At 41.3% G+C, this 23,545-nt stretch overlaps 2 protein-coding genes across 2 annotated transcripts in view; one reads left to right on the top strand and one right to left on the bottom strand.

Moving 5' to 3' along the window:
• Positions 1–6,189: 6,189 nt before the first annotated feature.
• Positions 6,190–9,037, bottom strand: wu:fb55g09 (coiled-coil domain-containing glutamate-rich protein 1). The gene has a single exon (XM_040159781.1). It carries the CDS (start codon positions 7,555–7,557, stop codon positions 6,820–6,822), a length of 738 nt encoding a protein of 245 aa, XP_040015715.1. The 5' UTR covers positions 7,558–9,037; the 3' UTR covers positions 6,190–6,819.
• Positions 9,038–10,550: 1,513 nt separating this feature from the next.
• nisch (nischarin) overlaps positions 10,551–23,545 on the top strand; it is a 36,827-nt gene continuing 23,832 nt past the window's right edge. The window contains 13 exon segments of the mRNA XM_040159601.1: positions 10,551–10,733; positions 12,653–12,736; positions 13,481–13,663; positions 14,522–14,570; positions 15,347–15,510; positions 15,628–15,723; positions 16,713–16,808; positions 16,906–17,058; positions 17,934–18,002; positions 18,908–19,093; positions 19,599–19,727; positions 20,218–20,331; positions 22,059–22,287. Coding sequence (XP_040015535.1) covers positions 10,653–10,733; positions 12,653–12,736; positions 13,481–13,663; positions 14,522–14,570; positions 15,347–15,510; positions 15,628–15,723; positions 16,713–16,808; positions 16,906–17,058; positions 17,934–18,002; positions 18,908–19,093; positions 19,599–19,727; positions 20,218–20,331; positions 22,059–22,287 — 1,633 coding nt within the window. The 5' untranslated portion in view covers positions 10,551–10,652.

Here is a 23,545-nt window from a genome sequence, read left to right as displayed (position 1 = left end):
TTTCATGCATCTTAAAAGCTTACAAAGATCATCATTTCCATCCTGATACATGTGAATTCGCTGTATTTCTGCTGATAAGTAGCCATTCATATATTCTCAGAGGGTTCCAGACAGCATTAGAGTTTTTCATGAGTCCACTTGGTTACAAGTAAACAAGACCCAACTGTGGATCCGGGTTGGGGAATTCTTGTGTCGAAGTCAAATAGTGTTTCCTTGTGCGTTTCCCACAACACTGTCCTCTGTGTTTAGGGTTAGGTTATGGTTCAGTATTGCAGAGAAACCCCAACCGCTGGGAGAACATAATGCCAGGTCCAGATTAGATTCAGTCTGATCAAGTCTGGTACAGTCCCGGTGTGTTGCCGCAGGGCTTGCTTCAACCTCGACAGGTGTGTCAGTATCTGTAATATCAGAGTGGATCCAAGTGGACCGTCTATCAATCGTCACGGGAGATTTATTTATTTATTTTTGTATTTTCACCTTTGTTGGACAGCTATAGCTGTAGACAACTGTAGACGCTCCCCTTGTTTCCCTGGAAACAAGAGAGAGATGGGTGCATAAAGAGCCAAAGTCCCGACAGCACGTCTATGCTAGCCTCTACTGCTCGGCGTCTCTCATTCACCATTTCTTTCAACAGTTTTTCTGAATTTAAGATGCGTGTCCCATAAGATGAATTGGCACCCACCACAGCGCTTGCTAGTAGAAGTTTAAACCTTTCTGATCTTTACGAAGGAATCTCTGCTGTCTAAAAACCTTGAGCTCATGGGAAATTGTGCTCGTAAAAGGCCGCAAAAAAAAAATAATAATAATATTGTTGAATAACCAAAGATTTTAGACCAGAAATTAGCAATGATAATAAAAAGTAATCTTTCTTATCTAAACATGTGGAGCAAACCACTCCAGTTCTGGAGTTTAAGGAATTTGCCTTTAACAAATATCAACGGGATTTATCAGTAGATGGTTAACAGATGTCCTTTTGGGGTATTTTGATTGGCTGCTCTGGCTGTGAATCATGGATATGAGTTTCTGAGAAATTTTGTCACGGTTACCTCATCGCACTTTACATGCTTAATTTTAATTTGCCAGCTGAAAGGTTTACTAATCTACAGTTTATCGGTGATTATTTCACAGTGTATAATCCCAATATTTCATATTATGCTCGATTTATATGTCATGATATATTCCTCGGTACCCTGAAAAAGTTAAAAAAAAAAGAGCAGTATGTCAGAATGGACTCAAGCTCTAAAACCTGGGGTAAAGCCAGAGGAGTGGAAACTGTTAGTAACAGATTAACGCCAATAGTTCTTCAATCATACGTTCGACTCTCACGTACTAGAATATTCAGCTGTCTACATACTTTTGGCCACATAGTGTATATGTCAACATATTCATATTCTATTCAAAAGCTTTTCTTTGCAAAATGTATTCATCTGATCATCACCAAGCCAGCTGCTCAGTTGCGCCCCATCCCCCACCCCTTCATTCTTCCTTTATTCACACACTGAGACATGATTCAGGATTATAAAAGACAGAAGATAATCATTCACATCCACAATACTTAACTTTATCTAAACTCACAACACGGAGTCTCACAGATTTCAACTACTCGTGGTGTGTGGGTGTGTCAGTGATCTATCTAATGCTGCTTCATACGGTAACTCTGTCTGTACTTGTTGTTGGATGGCTGCCCCTTCACCAACAATTCACACTTGACAGTTTGTGTGTGTGTTTGTGAGTGTGTGTGTGCGTTTGTGTGCACGCGCTCTTGTACGTCTTAGATTTGAAAGTGATGACATGATTAGAAAGTGATTTTTTTTTAAAGTTTTGGAAACTGAAGACATTTTGTCTGGTCCTCACATCATCAAAGGGCTGGAGCTGTTTGGGGGCTTAGTTTTATTTAAAATTTTAGGTTAGGAAATAAATTACGTTACTTTGGGTCCTTATAAGTATAGACACATACAAAAGTGTTTGTGTGTGTCAGCGGATTAGCATTAGCACCACTAGCAGAGGAAGTGTTTGCAGGGTACTGATCTACTTTCTGTAATCTGCCACCTCCTTACAGTCGTGGTCATGGTGTGTACGTGTGTGTGTGTGTGTGTGTGTGTGTGTGTGTGTGTGTGTGTGTGTGTGTGTAGATGGCTTGTCCATTTGGGGACAAAAAGCCATGTTAACTAATTTGGAAAAAGCAGATTTTTGGTTCAGTGCTTGGGGTTAGGGTAAATCTCCAGGTAATGAATGCAAGTCTATGTAATGTCCCCAAAAGTGACCATGGCCAACGTGTGTGTGTGTGTGTGTGCGTGCGGTTTTGTGTGTGTGTGTTTGTGGTTGTGTGTGTGTGTGTGTGTGTGTGTGTGTGTCTGTCAGCCAGCTCACTCTCTCTTTTCCTGTTTGGCTGTGTCAGCTGACCAATCAGAATCAGCATTGTGCAACAACAACCTTAAACTAGAAGCTACTGCTGACTGTGACGACAAAGGCGGCGGAAAACAGAAACAGGAGCTACAGTAGATACAATAGAAACAGACAAAAGACAAAACAGCTGTGACTTGCTGCAGTGTCCCTGAGCAAGGCACTAGGCCCTCAGTGTGTGCGATAAGATAAGAAACAGTGAAAACACAGTGTAGGTCTGTGTGACTGTGTGTTTGTTCTTGGTTAACACTCCCTTAGTATGGATTTCACCCCGTGCCAAATGAGCCAGTCAGCTGATCCACAGGTCAAAGGTCGGCCTGAGGAGGTTGGACCTGCTCCTGACATGAAGTCACTTCTTATCACATATGTTTTCTGTCCTCATAGGTTTGTCTTCATATTGACATTTGGGATTTTCATTGGGTTGTATGAGTTACTCACTGTAATGACGTGAAAGGATTAAATCGACCACAGATAGATTACCACCCAGATAAAGAGGATAACTGCACCAGGGCCCTAAATCCCAAGGCACCCAGAAAGCTCCAGACTGCAGTGCACCATTTAATGAACATAATGAAATCTGCAGCAACTCTTGAACAGTGTCAAAAGATTTAAGGGTAAGGATATGTGGCCTGTGGCGGAGATGAGGATACGCTAGTGCATGCACTGCAAACGTGCCCCCAAAATTAAACATTCGTGGATGAAGATTCAGTGAATGTCGCAGGTTTAAGTTTGTATCCTCTATAAAAGTTTATATTTTAGGAGATTGTAGGGTATTAACTGTTTTTCCATTGCCGAGTGTTGGGAGTTTCCCCACTGGCCGTTGCGCTTTCAAAATTAATTTGCACAAAAAGTTGTCATGAGGGGGCGTTTACAGGCATTGTTGCCAACATAGCGCCTTTGTCGCTAGATTTACCAACTTTTCACACCCCTTTAGCAAATTCATTTCCGAAAAAGCATCTAGCGACAAATCTAGCGACTTTTTGGACAAAACCTAGCTACTTTCCGTGGAAGAGCGTCGCCGGCGTTGCCCCGCAAGCGCGAGGTCAGGCTTTCCCTCCGCAGGCACACCTCCCTATGCGTCTGATTCAACTGACAGCACGGCAGCTGACACAGACGTGAATGAGCTTCTAACTTTCTCTCTGAGTAGTCGCTTTACAAGTAAATATAGCCGAAGTCACAGCACAGCCGTTGTCTTTACAGATAACGTGCTGAAGCCGGCTGACACCAGGCAGAATGCAAATGCAATGCAATGATGTCATTAATGTGCTAATTGGCGTATTGCGTCATCTAGCGAGCAGGCTTCAGCTAATGTCTATTGAAAGTGGTTGTTTACAGTGTCTCCGCAACAGTTTTCAACTATGTCGTCAATTTTGCACATTGACGATATGCGGTCATGCCTTATACCAGGTTTTTCTCTACTTTTCTTAAAAATCCACTTTGAAATTTGGTCGACCCCTCTTGTTTCTGTGTTTGAGTTTGGGTGGGATTACAAAAATGTTGAAAATAGAGTTTGAAAATGGACTGTTTTTTCTTTCCAGTTTATAGTTTTAATTAATTAGGTGTTTATTCTGGAGGCCCTATCTTGTAGTGCCTCAAATTACAATTTAGCTTTAACACTTTTATTATTTCAGTATATAATGTACTTGCACAATGGATATTCCTAAATAATTTTGTGCTAATTCGAATCAATACAGACTGGTTACCTATTAGAAACTAATATACACTTTGCAGTCCAGTACGGGCATTACAACTCATTTTTGCCCCAGGGTCTTTTGTTACTGTCAAACCTTTAAAAGCTTTTCACACTTTCAAAATTAAGTGTTATTGTACAATGTAAATCCTCTTCAGTCAATGAATATATAATATCTGATTTCGAAGAAGATGAAAACTGAACTGAAACCTACGTAACTGTCCATTATAACACAATCACAATTCTCCCTCAAAACCAAAAACAATAAGAAAATATTTGGTCAAAATTGACCAGAATTTGGTTTTTGACATCTGTTTTACCATATAATAAAGTATTATGCCAAAGAATAGTTCAAGAGAAAAAAAGCAGCATTTACAGCAGCAGTAATGACCAACCAAAACTAAGAACCGAACCACCAAACCAGAAACAGCCGACTAACATCTGAAAATCAGCCTTTTAGCAAACAATGGCACAATTACAGTTATTATGATCAATTTGCATTGTCCCTGTAAAAATAAATAAATGTAAAAACAAACAAAGAGATAAACACTAAACGACTAAAGCAAGATGTGAAGTTGACAGAGGAGATTACCACAGCTACCCTCAGCTTAAACTAAAGCTAGGTTTAGTTTTTCTCCAGAGCTGTAATGTAATATGTAATTACAAAATATCATCATAACATCTCGGTAATTTGCTTTGTTATCCCACTTTATTAAATGAGGCAGAAGTTAAATCCAGCTAGAAAAACAAGCTTATCAGGGAAATTAGACTAAAAAGGCGTAAAATGAAGGCACTGCAGCCGTTACAGCAGCAGGTACTGTCACTGCTCAGTGACTTTGAAGGGAAGGATAATAGATCATAAGGATAAATCAAGAGTTAAGAACAGCTATAACCTGCCTGTTCCTCACGCTTTGACCCGTTACCATTATTAGGTTATGACACACAACCACAAAGAGGCTTACACCTCCCTGGCTGTCCTGAGTGGGTGTGACCAGACCACTTCACTTTATGTAATCTGCTTTAACTGCTCTGTACACAGGAACAAAGATTCTGCCTCCTTCCTGCTTCGATTTCCTGCTGAAATTTCCGAATACACAAATAAAATGCCAATAATACTAGTTACAAGAAATACGGCTGAGACGCGATCAAGAACTGACTTTTAGGTGTAATTTCTAATACCGTGGACTGTCTAAGAAGCACCATGCCGCTTTGTACAAAATAAGATGACAAGTAACATTATCAGTTACAGTAAAATAACTTATTTAAGTGTGTAAGATTTTAAATCATTAAAATTAAATATTGCTGGTAGGGGTTAAGAATTTAGCGGCAGGGCATGTATATCTGGCAACGTACCAGACTATTTATAGGTGTCTGTGCATACAAGGGACCAGCATAGGTTGAATGCAATGCATAGTCCACATTCTGTCAAAATTCATAAATCTTGTTCTTTTGGATCCAGATACTTTCCGGAAGTCGGAGCTAAAGATGTGGAACAGATAATGTGAGGTGCTCAGAATACATTTCAGTTTGTAAAAAATTTCTATTCATGGAATACAAGGGGAAGATATGTGTGATTATGTGTAGTACCCATGATAAGTAACGTCAGCAGTCTTTGTTGTTATCTTTTAGGGTTTTTTCTTGTGTCAGCTTTCTTTGTTCTTTGTTGTTTGTCTCTGCAGGTCCACGTCTCCTCTTGGATAGAATCCGCTTTTTGCTTCTCAGGTTTTGTGAACATCTGGACGAGTGTGTTATGTGCATTTTGTTTTATGGCAAAATGAAATAAAATCAGATGAACACCATCTTGTATATTTTAACTTGTATATTAAATGTTACATTGAACTGTGCTTATTTTTTTTAACTGCTCCACTCACACATTGTCATGTCACCTGTTATTACGATGCATGTGAGCAACACTGAGTATTTATTTTCACATGGTTTGCATGCGCCTTATTCGCTCTGAGGCACCCCGATGATTCGGCGACACACTGACCCTGTTAACTCTGCCAGCACCATGAGAAAAACTCATTTATATCCACAGACATTCACTCAGCCCAACTTTACATCAATCAGATATTTATTTGTGTGTTTTTTTTTTTATTTTTTATTCTGTACAGTAAAAGGCTTTTTTGTCCATGACAGCCTGCATCAGCCAATCGTCTGCAGGCTAATCCGGGCAGCTCGACTCCGATTGGCTGTTTGGGCTCACTCCCACCACCGAGCTCCCTTTGTGTGCAACAACAACAGAAAAGCAGCACTTTACAGCACCCGGACATACTGTACATGACCAAACATGAACCGAACGGGAACTGTTAAAAAATATCCATCTTAATAATGTCATTTAATTGAAAAATTATGTCTTAAACCTAGGAAAATGCCAACAGGCTGAGATGATTCCACTTTCTTTCAGTGCAGTTTCCCTTGTTCTTCAAATATCAGTGCCAGTATCTCAAAAAAAGACATAGTAAGTCAAATAACTGCAGGAATGTTAATAAAATTATGCTTTATTAAAAATATATATATTTTTAAAAAGTTTATATCTTATGGAATCTAATGGAATAATCTCAGTGTGTGGGCACATTCTTCAACTTTTAAGGCTAAATGACTTAATAAGGTGGATATTTTTTTTCATTTTGTGTGAACATGAAGCAGAACAAACCTGACCCCATTAAGTCTGAGGTTTGAGTCTCACAATGCTGGGAACAAAATGGCTCCCTGAAAGTTTCCCTTCAGGGTGTCAGGATGTCACAGAACTCAACAAAGTCCCTCTGCATGAAATTCTGGCTCTGCATTAGGTCGTCTTCAGAGGGGAAATACTGCAAGCTGTCCTCCTGCGGACGCAGACTGTCTTCGTGCAGATGCAGGCCGTCCTGCAGACGCAGACTGTCTTTGTGCAGTCGCAGACTGTCCTCCTGCAGACGCAGACTGTCTTCGTGCAGTCGCAGACTGTCCTCTGGAAGTACCAGGATCTGCCCTGGTGGCGTCGTTGAGCTGTGTGGGTTGGGACTGTCCAGGAGGGCTCCTCTGGCATTCTCCAGGACGCCCAGGTACGAGTCCATGTCGGTGAGCTCCGTGTCGCTGTCGGAGCTGCTGCCGCTGTCGCTCCCCACTGAGTCGGAGCGCATGTGCAGCATCTGGTACTTCTCGTGCATCAGAAACTGGTTGGTGTTCTTGGGGGCCCGCATCCCCCTCGCTCTGTTTCCCTTAACGTTAATGGGCCGGAGTGACATCACCGGCCTCTGGAGGTGTTGGGGGTGATGGTGATGAGGATGATGACGTTGAGGGTGCTGGTGGTGGTGATTGCGCCCTCTCGGCCACCCTCCCCCTCTTGTCCTCCGCCCCTGCAGGCGCCCCCTGCAGCTCTTGGACCAGCCGTGATTCCTGCGGCTGGCAGCGTCCCTGTGTGGAGCCTCTTTCCCATCCTGCTGCTGCTGGCAGCTCCTCCTGCACATCATCTCTGAGAGCATTTTCTTGTCTTTCTTGCCGTCGCCTCCCTTCCTCCCTGCTGCTCTCCTTCACATCCTCCTCTCCGCACGGTTGCCCACACAACAACAAAGAGAGTCTGGTTTCTGTTTTTTCTGGCTCAGATCGCAAATGACCTCCCTGTCACCCGGAGTCTACCTTTTGACTATTCTTTCGCTTTTTTTCTTGACCTCTGGCTTTGGCTGGTGCATAGCCTGCTCTTCCTCCCCTTGCAGCAGCAGCTTGCCTGCCCGGCTGGCTCCCTGTCACGCCCTCCTCTGTTTCTCTAATCACTCTTCTTCACCTCTCTGAAAGTCAAATCGGCTCCTTACAGCTCTGATTGGTGAACTGAAGTGAGCTGCTGAGGGGTGTTGAGCGTTTTCTAGCTGATAAAAAGCTCTTATTTTTTTTTTTTCCTCAGTTTTTGGCCAGTGACTGTAGTGTACTCAGCACTCACCAGCACTGACTGTGGCTCTGCCTTCCCCTCACAGCCTGAATAAAGAGCTGGAAGGATCCACTCACAGGTTTACCACAATGGTAGGGGGGGGGTTAGTGTTTGCAGGTTTGTCCACTACCTATTAATAACAATGTGATATGACAGATTTCTATAAAACATTACTTCTCCATATGAGTACAAGCTATTTTAACATACATGTCGGCCTGCAGGAGCCTCAGGTTGGGTGCCGTGGTTGTTGTAAGCAGAAAGCTGCTCCCTGCAGCAGGATGGTTCGCTCCGCTTCAGTTTTAGCAGCTGAAATCTGATCCACAGCTGCTGCTGTTACTGCACCCCCCCACCAACACACACACACACACACACAAACACACGCACACACACAGTACTGCAACAACCACCAGCACTGAGCAGAAATACTGTAGTAGTTACTGCAGTACAGCAGTGACAGTTGTTGGTTAGTTGTTGTGTCATGTCCAAACGAGCACCCAGCCCGCCTTAGTTTAACGAACCATTGCGGAGGTGGAACTTTTTTCCTCTGAAAACAGCCCAGTTTTCTTATGTAAAACATTACTTTGCAAACAAAGAACTTCTGTCGTCGTCGGTCCCAAACTTTACAATTCGGCGCAAACAAGGTTCCCACACAATTCATGTTATTTAGCTGCGCTTGTCAGTCGGTCAACCACTTGGGTCCAGACCGACATATCTCAACAACACACTGGACGGATTCATGTGAAATCCTTCACAGGAATTCATGGTCCGGAGAAACTACACCTGACTTTTTTTTTTTTTTTTGTACGACCCCCTCACTTTTCCTCTGTCTCCACTCCGACGTCGACATTTGTGATTTTAGCGAAACATCTCAACTATTCGATGGATCAGAGTGAAAACCTTTTCAATGACATTCGTGTTGCCCTCGCCATAAATTTTAATAGCTCTGGCGACCCCTTGGCTATGCATCTGGTGCCATCATCAGGTCAAAATTAGAGCGTGTGCAATACTTTGACTTTTTTTTTTTTATGACCAAATACCTGCGACACTGATGACACCCCCCCCCCCCCCCTCAACCTCAGTTTGACTTCGTGTTTAGTGCTAACTAGTAAACGTTAGCAAGCTAGCGTGCTGAATAAGCTGGTATAAACATTATACCCGCTAAACGTCAGCGCGTTTGCGCTGTTATTACTGTGAGCTTGTTAGCACGTAGCCCCAAAACACTGTCGTGCCCGAATGCAGCCCCGCGGAGCCGCCTGGCCGTCGACTCCCGGCCTCGTTTTGTAGTCCCCCAGACGGATGGAGTCGGGACGTGCAGGCCATTTCGCGAAGACCACGCAGGCGTTAAAACAAACGAATGGACGAGCAATAAAAACATCAACTTCATCTTTAGCGTCGCCTAAATCACACGACAAAAAGCCTCCCCCCTCTCGAAGACCAGCACTTATCCCTGCGGCCGCCACCAGCACAACTACCCCCCCCCATTCAGTTCGGTCTGGTTCGAGCGTATTTTAATTCATTTCTTCCCGATAAATGATCGACCACGACAGGCCATAGCGAGTGTTCGAAGTTCGCCGCCGCACTAGCGCCCCCGCGTGGCCGTGGCAAATGTTACACGGTCCGGCTCAGAGCAGACGGAGGGACGCGAGACCGGCCGAAGCAGGGGAACAACCCGAGCGTTGAAAAACAAGCGCGTCTGGTAAGAGTACGGTTCGAGCACAGTCGGTAAGAACGGAGTAATACATAAATGCATTAAAACACCAGACATACGGTCCGAAGCGTATGTGTTTTCACAGCCGCCTTATTTTTTAAAAGTCTCTAGTCGCGATGCCATGGTTCTCGGCAAACGCGTCCACAATTTCTTCTTACGAGTGTGAGAAAAAAATTCCCACTTGTAAAAAATACAAAGACAATAAACGTCTTCGTCGATTCCGTTGCCTTCAAAACGTATGAAATGTCCCCGTCTCGTAATTGCATTGCAGCCGAGTCGGTGCAATCCGATGCAAAGCCCTAAATGAAACTTATTTTTGATTCATTAGTGACACAGAATATATCACCAGCTAACCACATTTTATGCTAATTCAGTTCCACATTAAAGTAAGAAAAAAAGAAAAGAAAGAAAAGTTACATCTCGTATGATGCTTCTCATTTTTTTCTTCACAAAATTCTCCACATAAATACATTGTACTGCTTTCAGATGGCTGTCTCATAAATGGATGGATCAAGTCTATGACCTCATGTCATATCTTTTACATCTGTCACATCTGTTTACCACTGTCACCGTTGTTACCCAGCTGCTGTTAGTAAATAAATATTTTAAAAGATGGTCGAATTTCTGTAGTTTTAATCTTTCTTTCCGTTTCATTTGGCCTGTATTGTACGAGTAAACTAATTACGTAGTCTGACTACTCGTGCAATTTTCTTATGCTTGATAAAGGTTTAACACGGAACTGAAGTGATTGTCACTGTGCAAATGTAAATAAAGTTTTGTTTTTTTTAAATTAAGTCAGCTGCTTCTTAGAGCATCACAACAAACATGGCGTCGGGAGGCGGCTAAGTGAAGGCAAACGCTGCACATCCTCTAAACCCGTTTGAATTAGACTTTTTTTTTTTTTTTAAACTTAATAACAGATCATATTTGTTCGCCCCGATCTCAAGATGGAGTCCGCCCCTTTTCCAGAGGAGATGTCGGAGAGAAAAGTGTGTGTTGTCGGGTCGGAGCTGGTGGAAAACTACACGGTAAGCTACGTCCGTCTCAACGTCAGTTAGCTTAGCTTGTAGCTAGCCTAGCCTCAGGTCTGTCAAAGTGACAGCGAGTTAATGTCCAAGAAGGTACCCTAACAATAAATACACACATTGTTCATTTATTGTACTTCTTCTTTTCTTTTTTCTTTTTTTTTTGCGTCAGCCCTCATGTCTTTACCCTCCCGAGGCTGGACTAAAGAGAACGACAGGACTGACAAGCTAACAGCTAACTGCCATGCTAACATTCAGACAGTCTCAAGAGTGTTCTTTCGTTTCCTCTGAGGTTCACAGACCTCGCAGACCACTGCAGCTTTTACTTGCTCTCTCTTAGGGATTATATTTGATGTGTTGTCTGTGTGGTGCAACGCTCTGTACGGGCAGGTTTGACAGACAGCAGCCACCGACACGGCATGATAAAAATCATGAGTGTTCACTAGAAGCAGAGTCGTACAGCCCTGCTAATTTTCTGGCCATAAGTTAAACTAAGTCTCTCGGAAACAATTTTCCGCCGAGAAAAGAAAAAAAACTGTTGGGTTTGCAATGAAAAATATCGAGGATATTATAAGTAAAAAGTCTGCCCTTCTACGTTAATGATGAGAGGAGTAGAAATAATGACATAATTAAATCAAACGTTCACTTTCTAAGTTGAAAAGGATAAAGTAATGAGGGTCTTAAGTCACAATTATGAGCTGAACTGAAGTGAAAATGCTTTCAAAAATTACGCCATGAATAGTTTTTAGTTATCAATTAGTTTTGTGTCGGACCACACCCATTGGAAAATGTATTCAGTGGTGGCAACCATCCAGTTCCTCTTACTTTGCTGGGGTGGTTGTTATTTGCATCAACACAATCATTACCGCTGCATCTGAAGTCTGTCTAGCTACGGACCGCAAAAGAGCCTAAAGACGTGTTCAGACTGAAGACAAAGCAAACTTTAGTCTCTTGTTGTTTTGAGCAAATTCGTGCAGCAAGATGTTTTTGCGGTCTATCTATTTGCCCCGAACAGCTGATGTACCGACTTCGTTAACTATAGCTAGCTAGTAACATGTGAATTGACTGTGTTTATGTGCTGCTGATCTCAGAACTCACCAACAAATCCAACTCTCGTATTTTCCAACCAATTTCATTTCTTTGCCAAAGTTCATACCACCCAGGGGAAATTTGCATCTACCTGTGTCTCTGCACTGACTTTATATTCAATCATGGGAAGAATATTGCTATTTAAATCAATTTTAAGTAAATGATAGTTGCACTAACATGGTCCACTGGAAATTTTATAACTGCAGTACTGTGCACTGTGTTTTAAGCAATAAAAGTGAGAATGCTTTCTAAAATAATGCCATTAAAAGTTTTTATGTATCAATTAACTTAATACAAAGTGCAGTAAAAAGACCACCATTTCCCTTTGAAACAGCACCGGTTCTCCTCGGTACACCTGCACACAGTTTTTCAAGGTACTTGTTAGGTGGGTTGTTCCAAGAATCTTTGAGAACCTGCCACAGTTATTCTGTGGATTTAGTCTGTCTCAGTGTCTTCTGTCTGTGCATGTGATCCCAGACTGAAACCATGATGCTGCGATCAGGGCTCTGTGGGGGCCAGACCATCTGTTGCAGGACTCCTTGTTCTTCTTGTCCCTGAAGATAGTTCTTTATGACTCTGGCTCTGTGTTTAGGCTTGTTGTCCTGCTGCAGAATGAATTTGGGACTGATCAAAGGCCTCCCCGTTGTGTGATGGATAAAAATCTAAACATCTAAAGTGCTTAAAACCTTTGCTCAAAGATGGCCTTTGGTGTTCCTTGACCTTTCACCATCTAATTATTAGAGCATCCATTGCAGCTCAGAAACCAGTTGGATCGCAGCAGTTTTTAATTAATTCAGATTGTAATCACTGAGTGTCCTGCTGCGGTGTCTCAGGTCTACATCATCGAGGTGATGGATGGAGAGCACAGATGGACTGTGAAGCACCGCTACAGTGACTTCCATGACCTCCACGAGAAGGTAAGAGACTCAAGCTTGAGCACTTTCACTTGTCTAGTTTTTATGCTGCAGAGAACTAAACATTCATAGAGAAATGTATTCTTTATCGTTGTGTTAATTCAACCCCACAGCTGCTGAAAGAAAAGGCTCTCGTTACTGGACATAATTATCGGCTCAAAGTCTGTTATCGGAACAATAGTTAATAATTAATTTTTTTCATTTATCAGAGGATAATATCTTAGTCACTGATAATATTGTATATTGTACATCTCTATACATTAACAGCATAATGCACTACATCGATAATGCGCCACACTCGTTGCTGGAGTATGTTGTTGAATAATTTAGACCAAAAGAAAATGTTTACTGAATGTGGACTGATCAATCTGCTCTCTGTACAGTAGCTATGATTTGTATTTAATACGCTAAAACACAGAAATGAATTATGGCCCTTTTTAAAAAAACTAAGAGTCTTGAGTTCAAAGCTGAAACAGAACAGAAAGCAGGTGTTTCATACTGCCCAAAGACAGAAATGGAGAGAGAACAAACCAGACTAGCTCCACAACTAATGATTATTTTTGGATTCAATAAATTAGTCCATTTTATTTTTTGATTAATCAATAAATCTTTACAATGGTGACGCCCATCACAATTTCCCAGAGCCCCAGGTGTCTTGTTTTGTCAGAATGCAACGGTTACCTAAATGACGATTCTTTTATTATGGAGTTCATTGCTAGTTTTATCCTGATGAGTGTTTCCCTCCAGCTGACTGCAGAAAAGAAGGTTGACAGACGGCTACTTCCTCCTAAGAAGATTTTGGGAAAGAACTCGAAGAGTCTGGTGGAGCGGCGGCAGAAGGAGCTGGAGCTCTACCTGCAGACGCTACTGCAGCAGTTCCCTCAGGCCACGCCCACTCCACTCGCCTGTTTCCTACATTTCCACCTCTATGTGAGTACACCTGAGGCTGTTATTACATACAACCTGGGAACATGTAATGCAAACTGTTTCGGTACCTCATCCTTTTAGTGCTACAACTGTACTCAGCCTGCCGGTCATAATGGAATATGCTTGAGTATATGCTCGGATACTGCAGCCAGCTAGTACACGACATGGCCAAAGTGTGTAGGCGTGCAGACATTGCAGCCAGACGTGACAGTTGAACATGTGATTCCAAAGCCATGGGCATTCATTTGCTGCTGTAACGGCCTGATCACATGATGAAGACAGAGCAACAACAGATCAGTGTTTTCTGAGTCCTGCAGAGCTTCTCATGTGACGTGAGATGGTCAACACGTGACAGTCACAGACGAACAAGATCCGAATGATGACAAAAACTGTTATGTTGTTGTTTATTATCAAGCTGCATAAATGTTGTATTACCATATAACTATAATGTAGCTTCGGAGAAAACGATTGAAGTGAGGTTCAGGCCTCTGCAGGTGTTTCTCTATACCCTGCTCTTTAAATGTAGTTCAACCAATCCAGGGTAACATTATGTTATCCAACTAAATAATCCTGTTAATTCTCAACCATCTAACTTGTTCTGTTTTTTTTTTTTTGTTTGTTTTTTGTTTTTTTCCAAACACAGTCAGAGGTTTGACTTGTTAATCTTGGATGAAGTTATCTCCAAAAACAGTGTGTTGAATAACATTTGTGAAGAAAGGCAGCATCGGTAAAGAGTTGAAACCATTATCAGCTGTTTGTTGAGCAGTTAAGAAATAAGATGATTTAATTGAGTCTACAAGCTTAACTGTTCGTTATTTTGATTTTGGATCCAGATTTTAAAAGACTGTCTATTTCTTTCAGGAAATCAATGGCATCACAGCAGCACTGGCTGAGGAGTTGTTCCATAAAGGTTAGCTTCCTTTGACCTGTTTTCTCTTATCTAGTGTTTCGAGAACTGTTAACAATTAATGAGACTCCTTCAGTGGAGTGGTGGATGGCTCTCCTGCCTGTGGCTCTTACTGCTACGAAACACTAACTGTTGTTCAGTTTAGCGGTAAAGTGCAGTGGTATCAGGGACCATACATATTAATTGGTAAATGGACTGCACTTATATAGCGCTTTTCTAGTTTTATTGACCACTCAAATTCACTTCATGCCACATCCGCCCCTTCACACACACTCACACACACTGATGGCACAGCCAGTTCAGTATCTTGCCCAAAGACACTTCAACATGCTGACTGGAGGAGGTGGGGATCGACCCGCTCTACCTCCTCACATCCTGTGGGTGTAGAAACTGCAGTTAAATCTAATACATTTCTCCATATTAGACTCTGCACTTTTTTTTTTTGTTTGCGTAGAACCACAAAATATTTAAATACCATTTTTAATAGCTTATGATCTGTTGCAGCTGAATCGTGTTACTCTGAGCTGCATTGATGGAGTTTCCTGTTGAAGTTTAATCTCTCCTTGGTCACCTATAGTTAATGTTTATACAACTATAACTTGACTACTAGATGAAAAACATCGCTGAAAGATGCATGTATTGTCACCATCTGGGTTTGTAGAAACAACAGCTGTTTAAAGTGAACTGACTACCCCACAAAAATTTAAATTGTCCAGATGAAATCTTGCAAAATTAGCTGTATTGGACTGTTTTTTTTTTTGTTTGTTTGTGCGGTGTAGGTGAGCAGTTGCTGCAGGCTGGCGAGGTGTTTTCTCTGAGTCCTCTGCAGCTTTACTCCGTCTCCCAGCAGCTCCGTCTGGCCAAACCGACCTGCTGTAACGGAGATGCAAAAACCGACCTCGGACACATCCTCGACTTCACCTGCAGGCTGCGATACCTCAAGGTTACACACCTTTCAATTTAACTCAAATCCACATCGTACACTTTCTGTTTTTTACTGACTTGTCTTGTAGCAGCAAAGGTGGTAGATTTCCTCACTGGTTTTGTCTCTGTTGGTCAGATCTCTGGTACCAGAGGTCCAGTAGGAACCAGCAACATCCAGGAGAGCAGTCTCCCCTTCGACCTGTCTGTTTTCAAATCATTGCTGCAGATAGAGGTAACCGTCTGTCTCTTTGTCCTCAACAAACCTCATGTTTGATGTCGGCTAACGAACACCAGTTCGTCCCACATTTTATCAATTTATTCCAGGCGATTGTCCCCGTTTAACGCCCTGGTTCATTAATTTGCCCATATTTGCAAAACAGTGCTGGAAGCTTTGAAACGTCATGAATACTTGTGGGTCCTCCAGTGGCTGCTGTTGGTTGTGGCTAATTTCATTTGTTGATGGATATGAAGAGGAAATCTGTGCTAGCATTGGTTCTCATGACACAAGTCAGGGTTACGTTAAATTGGTTGGTGCAATATAGCTAATATGATAACTTTGCCATTTTGGACTCTCATGCTCCCAGATGGAAGCTTGATAGGTGAAAACGTACATGTGGCATAGTGTAGAAGAGTTGTTTGACTTGTTTCATTGTGATGATAACATAAAATGTTTTCCCTGTGGCTGAGGTGGGGAATCCTGTGAATTGATAAAGAGAACATGGGATAGGCTGGTGGAAACGGACTTTAATCTTTTCAGACTTTAATCAATAAACATTGATGTTGTTGCAGCTGAGCAGCTGTGCCTCATCATTAGAGAGCAAAAAAAAAAAAAAAAAAAGACCAAAGGGAGCGGGGGAAGTAAGGTGCCCCATTCATCCAGAACACATAACCTACTACTTAACCGGACTGGTCCCGGTTCAAGTCTGGCCACAGACTCCTTCTCTAACTGCATAGTGGTTGATTAAAAACACTATCAGACGAGACAAATTCATGTCATCATAGTAACACAATCACCAGCTAAGGTGATCAGCAGCAATGAAATAACATGATGTATCAGAGATATTGGTGCTCAGTTACTTATGTAAACATTTTTTCTTGAGTATATTTATTTAACAGTAGTGGATGAGAACACACTGATGGAGATGTTTACTTTTCAGAAAAACCCTAAAGACCTGCCAAAATTTGGACAGAAACTTAACTTCTGTCTCTCTTTGTCTTCAGATCACTGAGTGCAGCTCACAGCGAATTCAAGGTTTGTCGTCTCTGAGGTCGAGTCTGGCGACTATGAGTATCCACCGCTCCACGGAAACAATGATGGTAAAGCTGAGATTAAATATTATAGTACACATTTTTATGAAGTATATTGTTAGTTGCATACTGATGTGTGCATGGTGATGTTTACGGCGTCCTCCAGTCGATCCTGGTACCGGAGGCGAGCGAGTTCTCACAGTGGGAGCCCGAGGGGGTGGAGTCTGGCTGTCCCGTCACCGCCGTTATCCCTGTGTGGAGAAACCTGACCACGCTGGACATGAGCCACAACTGCATCAGCACCATCGACAGCTCAGTGGTGAGGCACACACACCCACCATAACCTTAACACAGACAACATTCACCCAGAGTTGATTCAAAAAAGTGTTTAAAAGTCAGCACAGGTGTTTCATTTTTTTCCTCAAAGAGGAAATACTAGACTCTAGTCAGTCTGTCCATTCCACACATTATCTCAGATGTCATATGTCAAAAAAAAAATTTTTTTTGAATAATACATATTTGTTTTGATTTTTGTCTATGTTTGGTGCAACAATATAACAAGGAAAGTAAATCTCTGGAGTGAGAGGAATCATACGAGCCCTCCAACCCACAGATTTCAACCCATCACCTGTCTAGATAAAACAAAAAAATAAAAACAATCAAGACAAGGCAAAGGGGGGAAAATTTATCTGATTTTGATGATTTCCAGAAAGGATTTGAATCACTGCTCTGTTCAGTTGAAAATGCACAATAATAAGTTTTCCAAGCCGGGAAAATCTGTGTAAAAATGGACAGAAATAATGATGCAATGTTAAACATCTTTGTAAAGCCTTTTTCTGTAACTTGCATAATTTGACAAGTCAACTACAACTCAGCTTGTTAAATGAAACAGATTTGGAGTTTTTGGAGTTCATATCTTGACTTCCAGATGATTTTACATTTGTTTGTGTTCAATTAAAGATACATGATGGTCAATAAAAATACTCAGTACAAACCTTTGCCGGCTCCTCTGCCTGCGCTGATTGGTCAGCTAGCTTTTGTATCAGGAGTTCAGGGCACACTGTCCTTCATATCACCCAGTCTGCCTTTACACTGGGCTACAAACGGCCGGGTATGCGAATAAAGGAATAAAGAAAAGTTTACGCTCCATCTAGCAGTTTCTGTGCTCTGACGCTGAATTTTTCTGTGTTGCAGAAACTGATTCGTAAAGTGGAGTTTCTGGATCTGAGTTACAATCAGCTGTCCTCAGTGGAAAACCTCCAGGTATGTGGCAGCATGATGAAGAACACATCAGCTTTAAAACGCAGTTGTCCCTCATCGCAGTCAGTCTCATCTATAGGGCTGCAAATCCTGATTATTTTTAATCGTTGATTAATTTTATACTTGTCTTCTAGATTAATCAACGAATCACCTGATGTGTTAAATGTTAGAAAATAGCGAAAAATGCCCACAATGTCCAAGGTGACATCTTCAGACGTCTTGTTTTGACAGACCAGGTTATGATGATATAAAAAGGAAGAAAGTAGAAAATCTTCTCATTGGAGAAGCTGCAACCAGAGAATATTTGGTAACTGCTGGTGAGATCAGACAATTTAAAAAAAACAAAAAAAAAAAACAATTCACTTGAGATGGGATCAGGTGTCGACTTCAGTAGAATGTTTTTGCCAAGACGGGAGATTTTCAGAGACTTTAGTGATGTTATTATTTAAGAGCATATTTATGAGTGATACAACCATCCTTACCTTTAGTAAGAAAAAAACAAAAAAACATTAAAGTACCACAGAACCGATCAAAAAATTGTTGTTAAAATGTTAATGAGATGACATCAGACAAACACACTTATCACATGTTATCACATCATGGCAACAGTCAATTCTTGGTCTCCTGTCTTCCGTCATTAGTTGTTATTGTCTTTCTCTCCTATATTATCTGAATGATGCACTGGATGAAACATGTTTCTTTGACAACGTTATATTATAGTTAACCTTGTTCAGTTAGGTGCAACTGACCAAACTAGTTATAACATGGCGGTTAGTGTTACCCTGCTGCACTCAAACTTGCGCTCAGCGGCTCCAACACGCAGCTGCTCCTGCAGTTAAAATAAAGACACTCCTACAGATAGGCTGTCTGTCATTAACAGTACAGAACTAGTTGTTTTGTGGTTGCAGCACCTGTACAACCTGGTCCACGTGGATCTGTCCTATAACAGCCTGCGGGTCCTTGAGGCTGCTCACACCCGTCTGGGCAACATAAAAACCCTTAGCCTGGCTGGCAACCAGCTGGACCGACTGACCGGCCTCTCAAAGCTCTACTCTCTGGTCAACCTGGACCTCAGCCACAACCAGCTGGCCCAGGTAACCACACCCAGGATGTCCATTTGGCCCTGTGGTCCAAGTGACACAGATACATACAGAAAATCTTTTTTTTTTTTTTTAATGCTTTATTGTTAATTTGCTGCATGGTTTTAGCATTCTTACAATTATATCACTGCATTTGCATCACAAGAACTAAAATAAAACATGTAAAAAATTATTATGACATACAGAAGGTATTAAATATGTTATTACCAAAAAAAGACGTGAATAAATGAGTACTTCAATTATTAAACCTGTCAAATGAATTGATCATTTATATCTATTTTATATAATTTTGCTAGTCGACTCTCCACTAAAGAGAGTGTCCAAAGTGTACGAAGAATTATTTGAAAGAAAAAAATCCGGCACACTTATGAAAAACAACTACTGGGGCTATTGGGAAAAAATATCCAACCATAGCTCTTGTAATACATTCCGAATTTAACAAGGGAGTCAGTGGAGGTTGAATTTGTTTTTATTGTAACGAGTGTGTGTTTGTTTCCAGTTGGAGGAGATCAGGAACATCGGCTCTCTTCCCTGTTTAGAGAAACTCAACCTGTCCAGTAACCCCATGTGCATCATCCCAGACTACAGGACCAAAGTCCTGGCCCAGTTTGGAGACCGTGCAGCAGAGGTACACCACAGAAACCACCACACTGTTCATATTACTACTGTACTCCCACTTCTACTACAGCAGAGTCCACAGCTGACAGAAACAAAAAGCTTTTCTCACTGTACTGTTACTGTTACCTGTACTGCTAATATCACTACTTAAACAGTTAAATGACCAACACCACCACAATGTTTCTTCCTCTCGGTTGCTGCTATTGCTGATACTACTGTCATTACAAATACCACTACTATAGAAACTCCCGCTCATACTCCTACTAATACTACTAGTATATGTCCATTATTAGTCTATTAATACTACTGCTACAACTGTTTATGCTACTTCAGCTGTTGTTATTATTGCTATTAATTCTACAGCTTTTTAAGTAGTAGAGTACACAGGTGTGTGCGTGTGTGCGTGCGTGTGTGCGTGCGTGTGTGTGTGCGTTGTGTGTGTGTGTGTGTGTGCGTGCGTGTGTGTACAGATGTTTATTTATTCTCTGTCTCTGCACCAGGTTTGTCTTGACAGTAAAGTGACGACAGAGAAGGAGCTGGACACAGTGGAAGTGTTGAAAGCCATTCAGAAAGCCAAAGAGGTCAAAGACAGGATGAGCAGCAGCGACAAGAAGGTACACTCTGTCACACTGAAGCACTGTCTTAATTTATTTTAGAATTTTTACCTTTAAATTTTGTCTGTACTCCTTTTTTTTTTGCATTTTAACTCTATATTTTGTATACTGCTTGTGTGTGACAGTCTTTGTCTGTTTGTATTTATTGTTGTTACACGAAAGATTATTAAATAATTTAGAAATTTTAAGAGTTCAAATAATTAATTGATTATTTTTTTCATTCATATATCCAGTGTTAATAAGTAACTTTTGAATGTCTCTTAGGACTGTGAGACAGCAGAGCCTAGAGGATTTTACCTGAAATCACTTAATATTATTTTCAAACACTGACACTATCAGAGGGAGTGAATTCATGTTGTGCACTGATTTGACTACCAAGACTTTGACCTTTTGAACTCTCATGAGCGATACACAATCTTGAAACTCAAACCACTGTGGGATTTCACATCTTTGTCAGTCGCCCTCTATGATTGTAGCTTTCAGATTAATTAACCCTGAACCCTCTGTAGCGGTTTTATAGTTCTAACCCGATCATAGACCGATCAGAGATCACCACAAGATAAAATCCACCAATTAGGTTTTACCGGTGGTGATCCTGATCTCAAGTTAACTACTAACATATCTGTGAAGCCTGAAGATTTATAAGCTGTTACTAAAACACGACAGTCACCATAGCAGGCTGTTTGAATAGCCACCTGTGCTGACTACATGCGTGTTTGTTAGGGTCCGATCCACTGCAGTAATTAGACCTTTGTAGTTTAGAGAGACTGTCTACGTCAGCAGCAGGGTTAATATGTAATGAAAACAAAGCCAATAACCCAAACAAGTATGGGCATAAAAAAACATCTCTGATTAAGTGTGTGAGGCTGCAATCTCTTGTGGAAACTTGTAACCGAAATTCGCCAATGTAAGGTGATCTGTAAAATGCATTAGCTAAATCTGTGTGTATTTAAACAGTTTAAACATAGCCTGCAAAATTGTGTTGAGTGCATCTATACACATCCGTGATGTTTTTTTCTCAGATAAAGCTAGCCTTATTTTGAGGCCTGAGTATTCTTGCTTTAGCGACAAAAACAGGAGAGCAAAGGATTATTACTGAGTGTGTTTTGGCTTTAATCTAAAAAGGTAGCCGTACATACACTTTGACTACCACATGCAGTAAATAACCTGAATCAAAATATTCAAGCCACATGTTGGTCCAACTTTTAAGCAGTGAGTGCCTTTATTTTTGAAGACTGGGCACCTAAATAGAAAGTGATCTTTATCATTCTTGACAGTTTTACACAGTATCTCCAGAACACAAATCTTTACGAGGTCACTATTCAGGAGAAAACCGCTGACCACAGATGTTTTCAGTGGTTCACAACAGCAAAATCCTGACTGCAGCTTGTTCACAGATTTCTCCACATTTAAGAATTTAAAGAAAACTATGAAACCTGCCATGAGTTGGCAGTTTGTGTTTAAACTTTCAGCACACAGATTTAGCTCTTGAACCTAACGGTTTGTGTTACACATTTTCACACAACCTCATACATGTAATTGTACAGCTATGCCTGTCTCTTTTTAAATTGGCTGAAAACCAGTCTTAATATGTGCTTTGAATGTTCGCCTGACTGTTGCTCTGCTGATGATGGAGCTGCTGGTTGCAAGTTTTAGGATGTGATCTGATTGATGAAGTAGGTGACTACAGCTCTCTGAAGGCTTCCTCCTCTCTGTCCTCTCGTCAGATCAGTGAGGAGACCAGGCTGTCTGCTCCTGCACCTCCTCACCTCTCCGTCTCCTCTCCCCCCTCCCCCTCCCCCTCCCCCTCATCCTCATCCTCCTCCTCCTCCTCCTCCTCCTCCTGCTGCTCCTCTGCTGTCGCTCCTCCTACTGTCACCACCTCTTCATCCTCTTCCTCCTCTTCCTTTTCCTCTTCTTCCTGTCGGGCCCAGCAGGCTGCCTGCCCCAGCCAAGGTAATCATGTATGTATCAAACTATGCAGGGCTGAGGGAGGGAGGGGGGGTGGCTTTTATTTTTTGCTGTAAGGCAGTGACCAGACAGGAATGTAAGAAACTGGTCCTCTGCTCTTTGTCTGGAATGTGAAACAGGCAATTTCCAAAAACAGCAGCTGGATAAATCGCAAACACTGAAGTACAAGCTGACTGTGCTTGCCGGTTCTTCAGCTAACAATTATTTTCTTTACTGATTAATCTGCCAGTTGTTTAGTCAATAAAAAATGTCAGAAAATAGGGAAAAATGTCAATGACAGTTTCCCAGAGCCCAAGGTGACATCTTCCAATGCCTTGTTTTGTCCAACTAAGAGTCCAAAAACCCAAAGATATTTAGTTTACACTGATATAAAACAGAGAAGAGAAGCAAATCCTCACATTGGAGAAGCTGCAACCTGAGATTATTTGATGTTTTGGCATGATGAATGACTGAATGGCTAAGTCATTTATCAAAATTGTTTTAATTAATGATTTCATTAGTTTTCTGTCGGTCAACCAATCGATTAATTGACTGTTCATGAAGAGCTGTTTACAGAAGACAATGTTTACAGAATAAAGCGTTTACATTGAATTTACTTTGCACATACTATATCAATAAGCCAACCTTAGATCAAGTATTTTAAACGGTTAGCCAAGTATGTGTTTATATACTGAATGAATGAATTCATACTGCTTATTAATCAACACATGTTCACAAAACATCAGAAAAAAATGCCAAAACTTACAAGCAAAGAAAAATCTCAGAGGAGCTTTCTACTGCACTCTGCGTACTAAATGCTGGTTCCTCGCCAAAGATTCACAAGACTTCAATTGATTACTCAAAATACAGTCAATTGCAGGCTTTGCTTTCGCCACATACTACCACATGGAGTTGCCTACACAATGAACTAAAAGGCCGCAGGAATTATGTCATGACAAACATTGTGTGTCTGTGCTGCCATCCTTAGATGTTCATCTGTAAAGATCCAGCTGACCATTTTGTTTTTAGAATAACCAGTACGTGTATTATACATTGTTAATTTTGATTATGAAAATTATGCCAATCTCCAGTTCTCAGAGCTAAAATAGATGTTTTTAGCTTATTACATGTTTACAAACTGTCAAAAAACCCAAAGCTATTTAAATTATGGTGAAACTGAGAAGTGGCAATCCCTGCACTTAAGAAACGGAAACCAGCAAATGTTTGATGCTTTTACTCGATAAAATGATTTAAATGATAATCT

Source organism: Xiphias gladius, chromosome 21, assembly GCF_016859285.1.
Source record: "Xiphias gladius isolate SHS-SW01 ecotype Sanya breed wild chromosome 21, ASM1685928v1, whole genome shotgun sequence".
Lineage (NCBI taxonomy): Eukaryota > Metazoa > Chordata > Actinopteri > Istiophoriformes > Xiphiidae > Xiphias > Xiphias gladius.
Note: the sequence above shows the minus strand (reverse complement) of the source record. Positions and strands in the feature narration are given on the sequence as shown.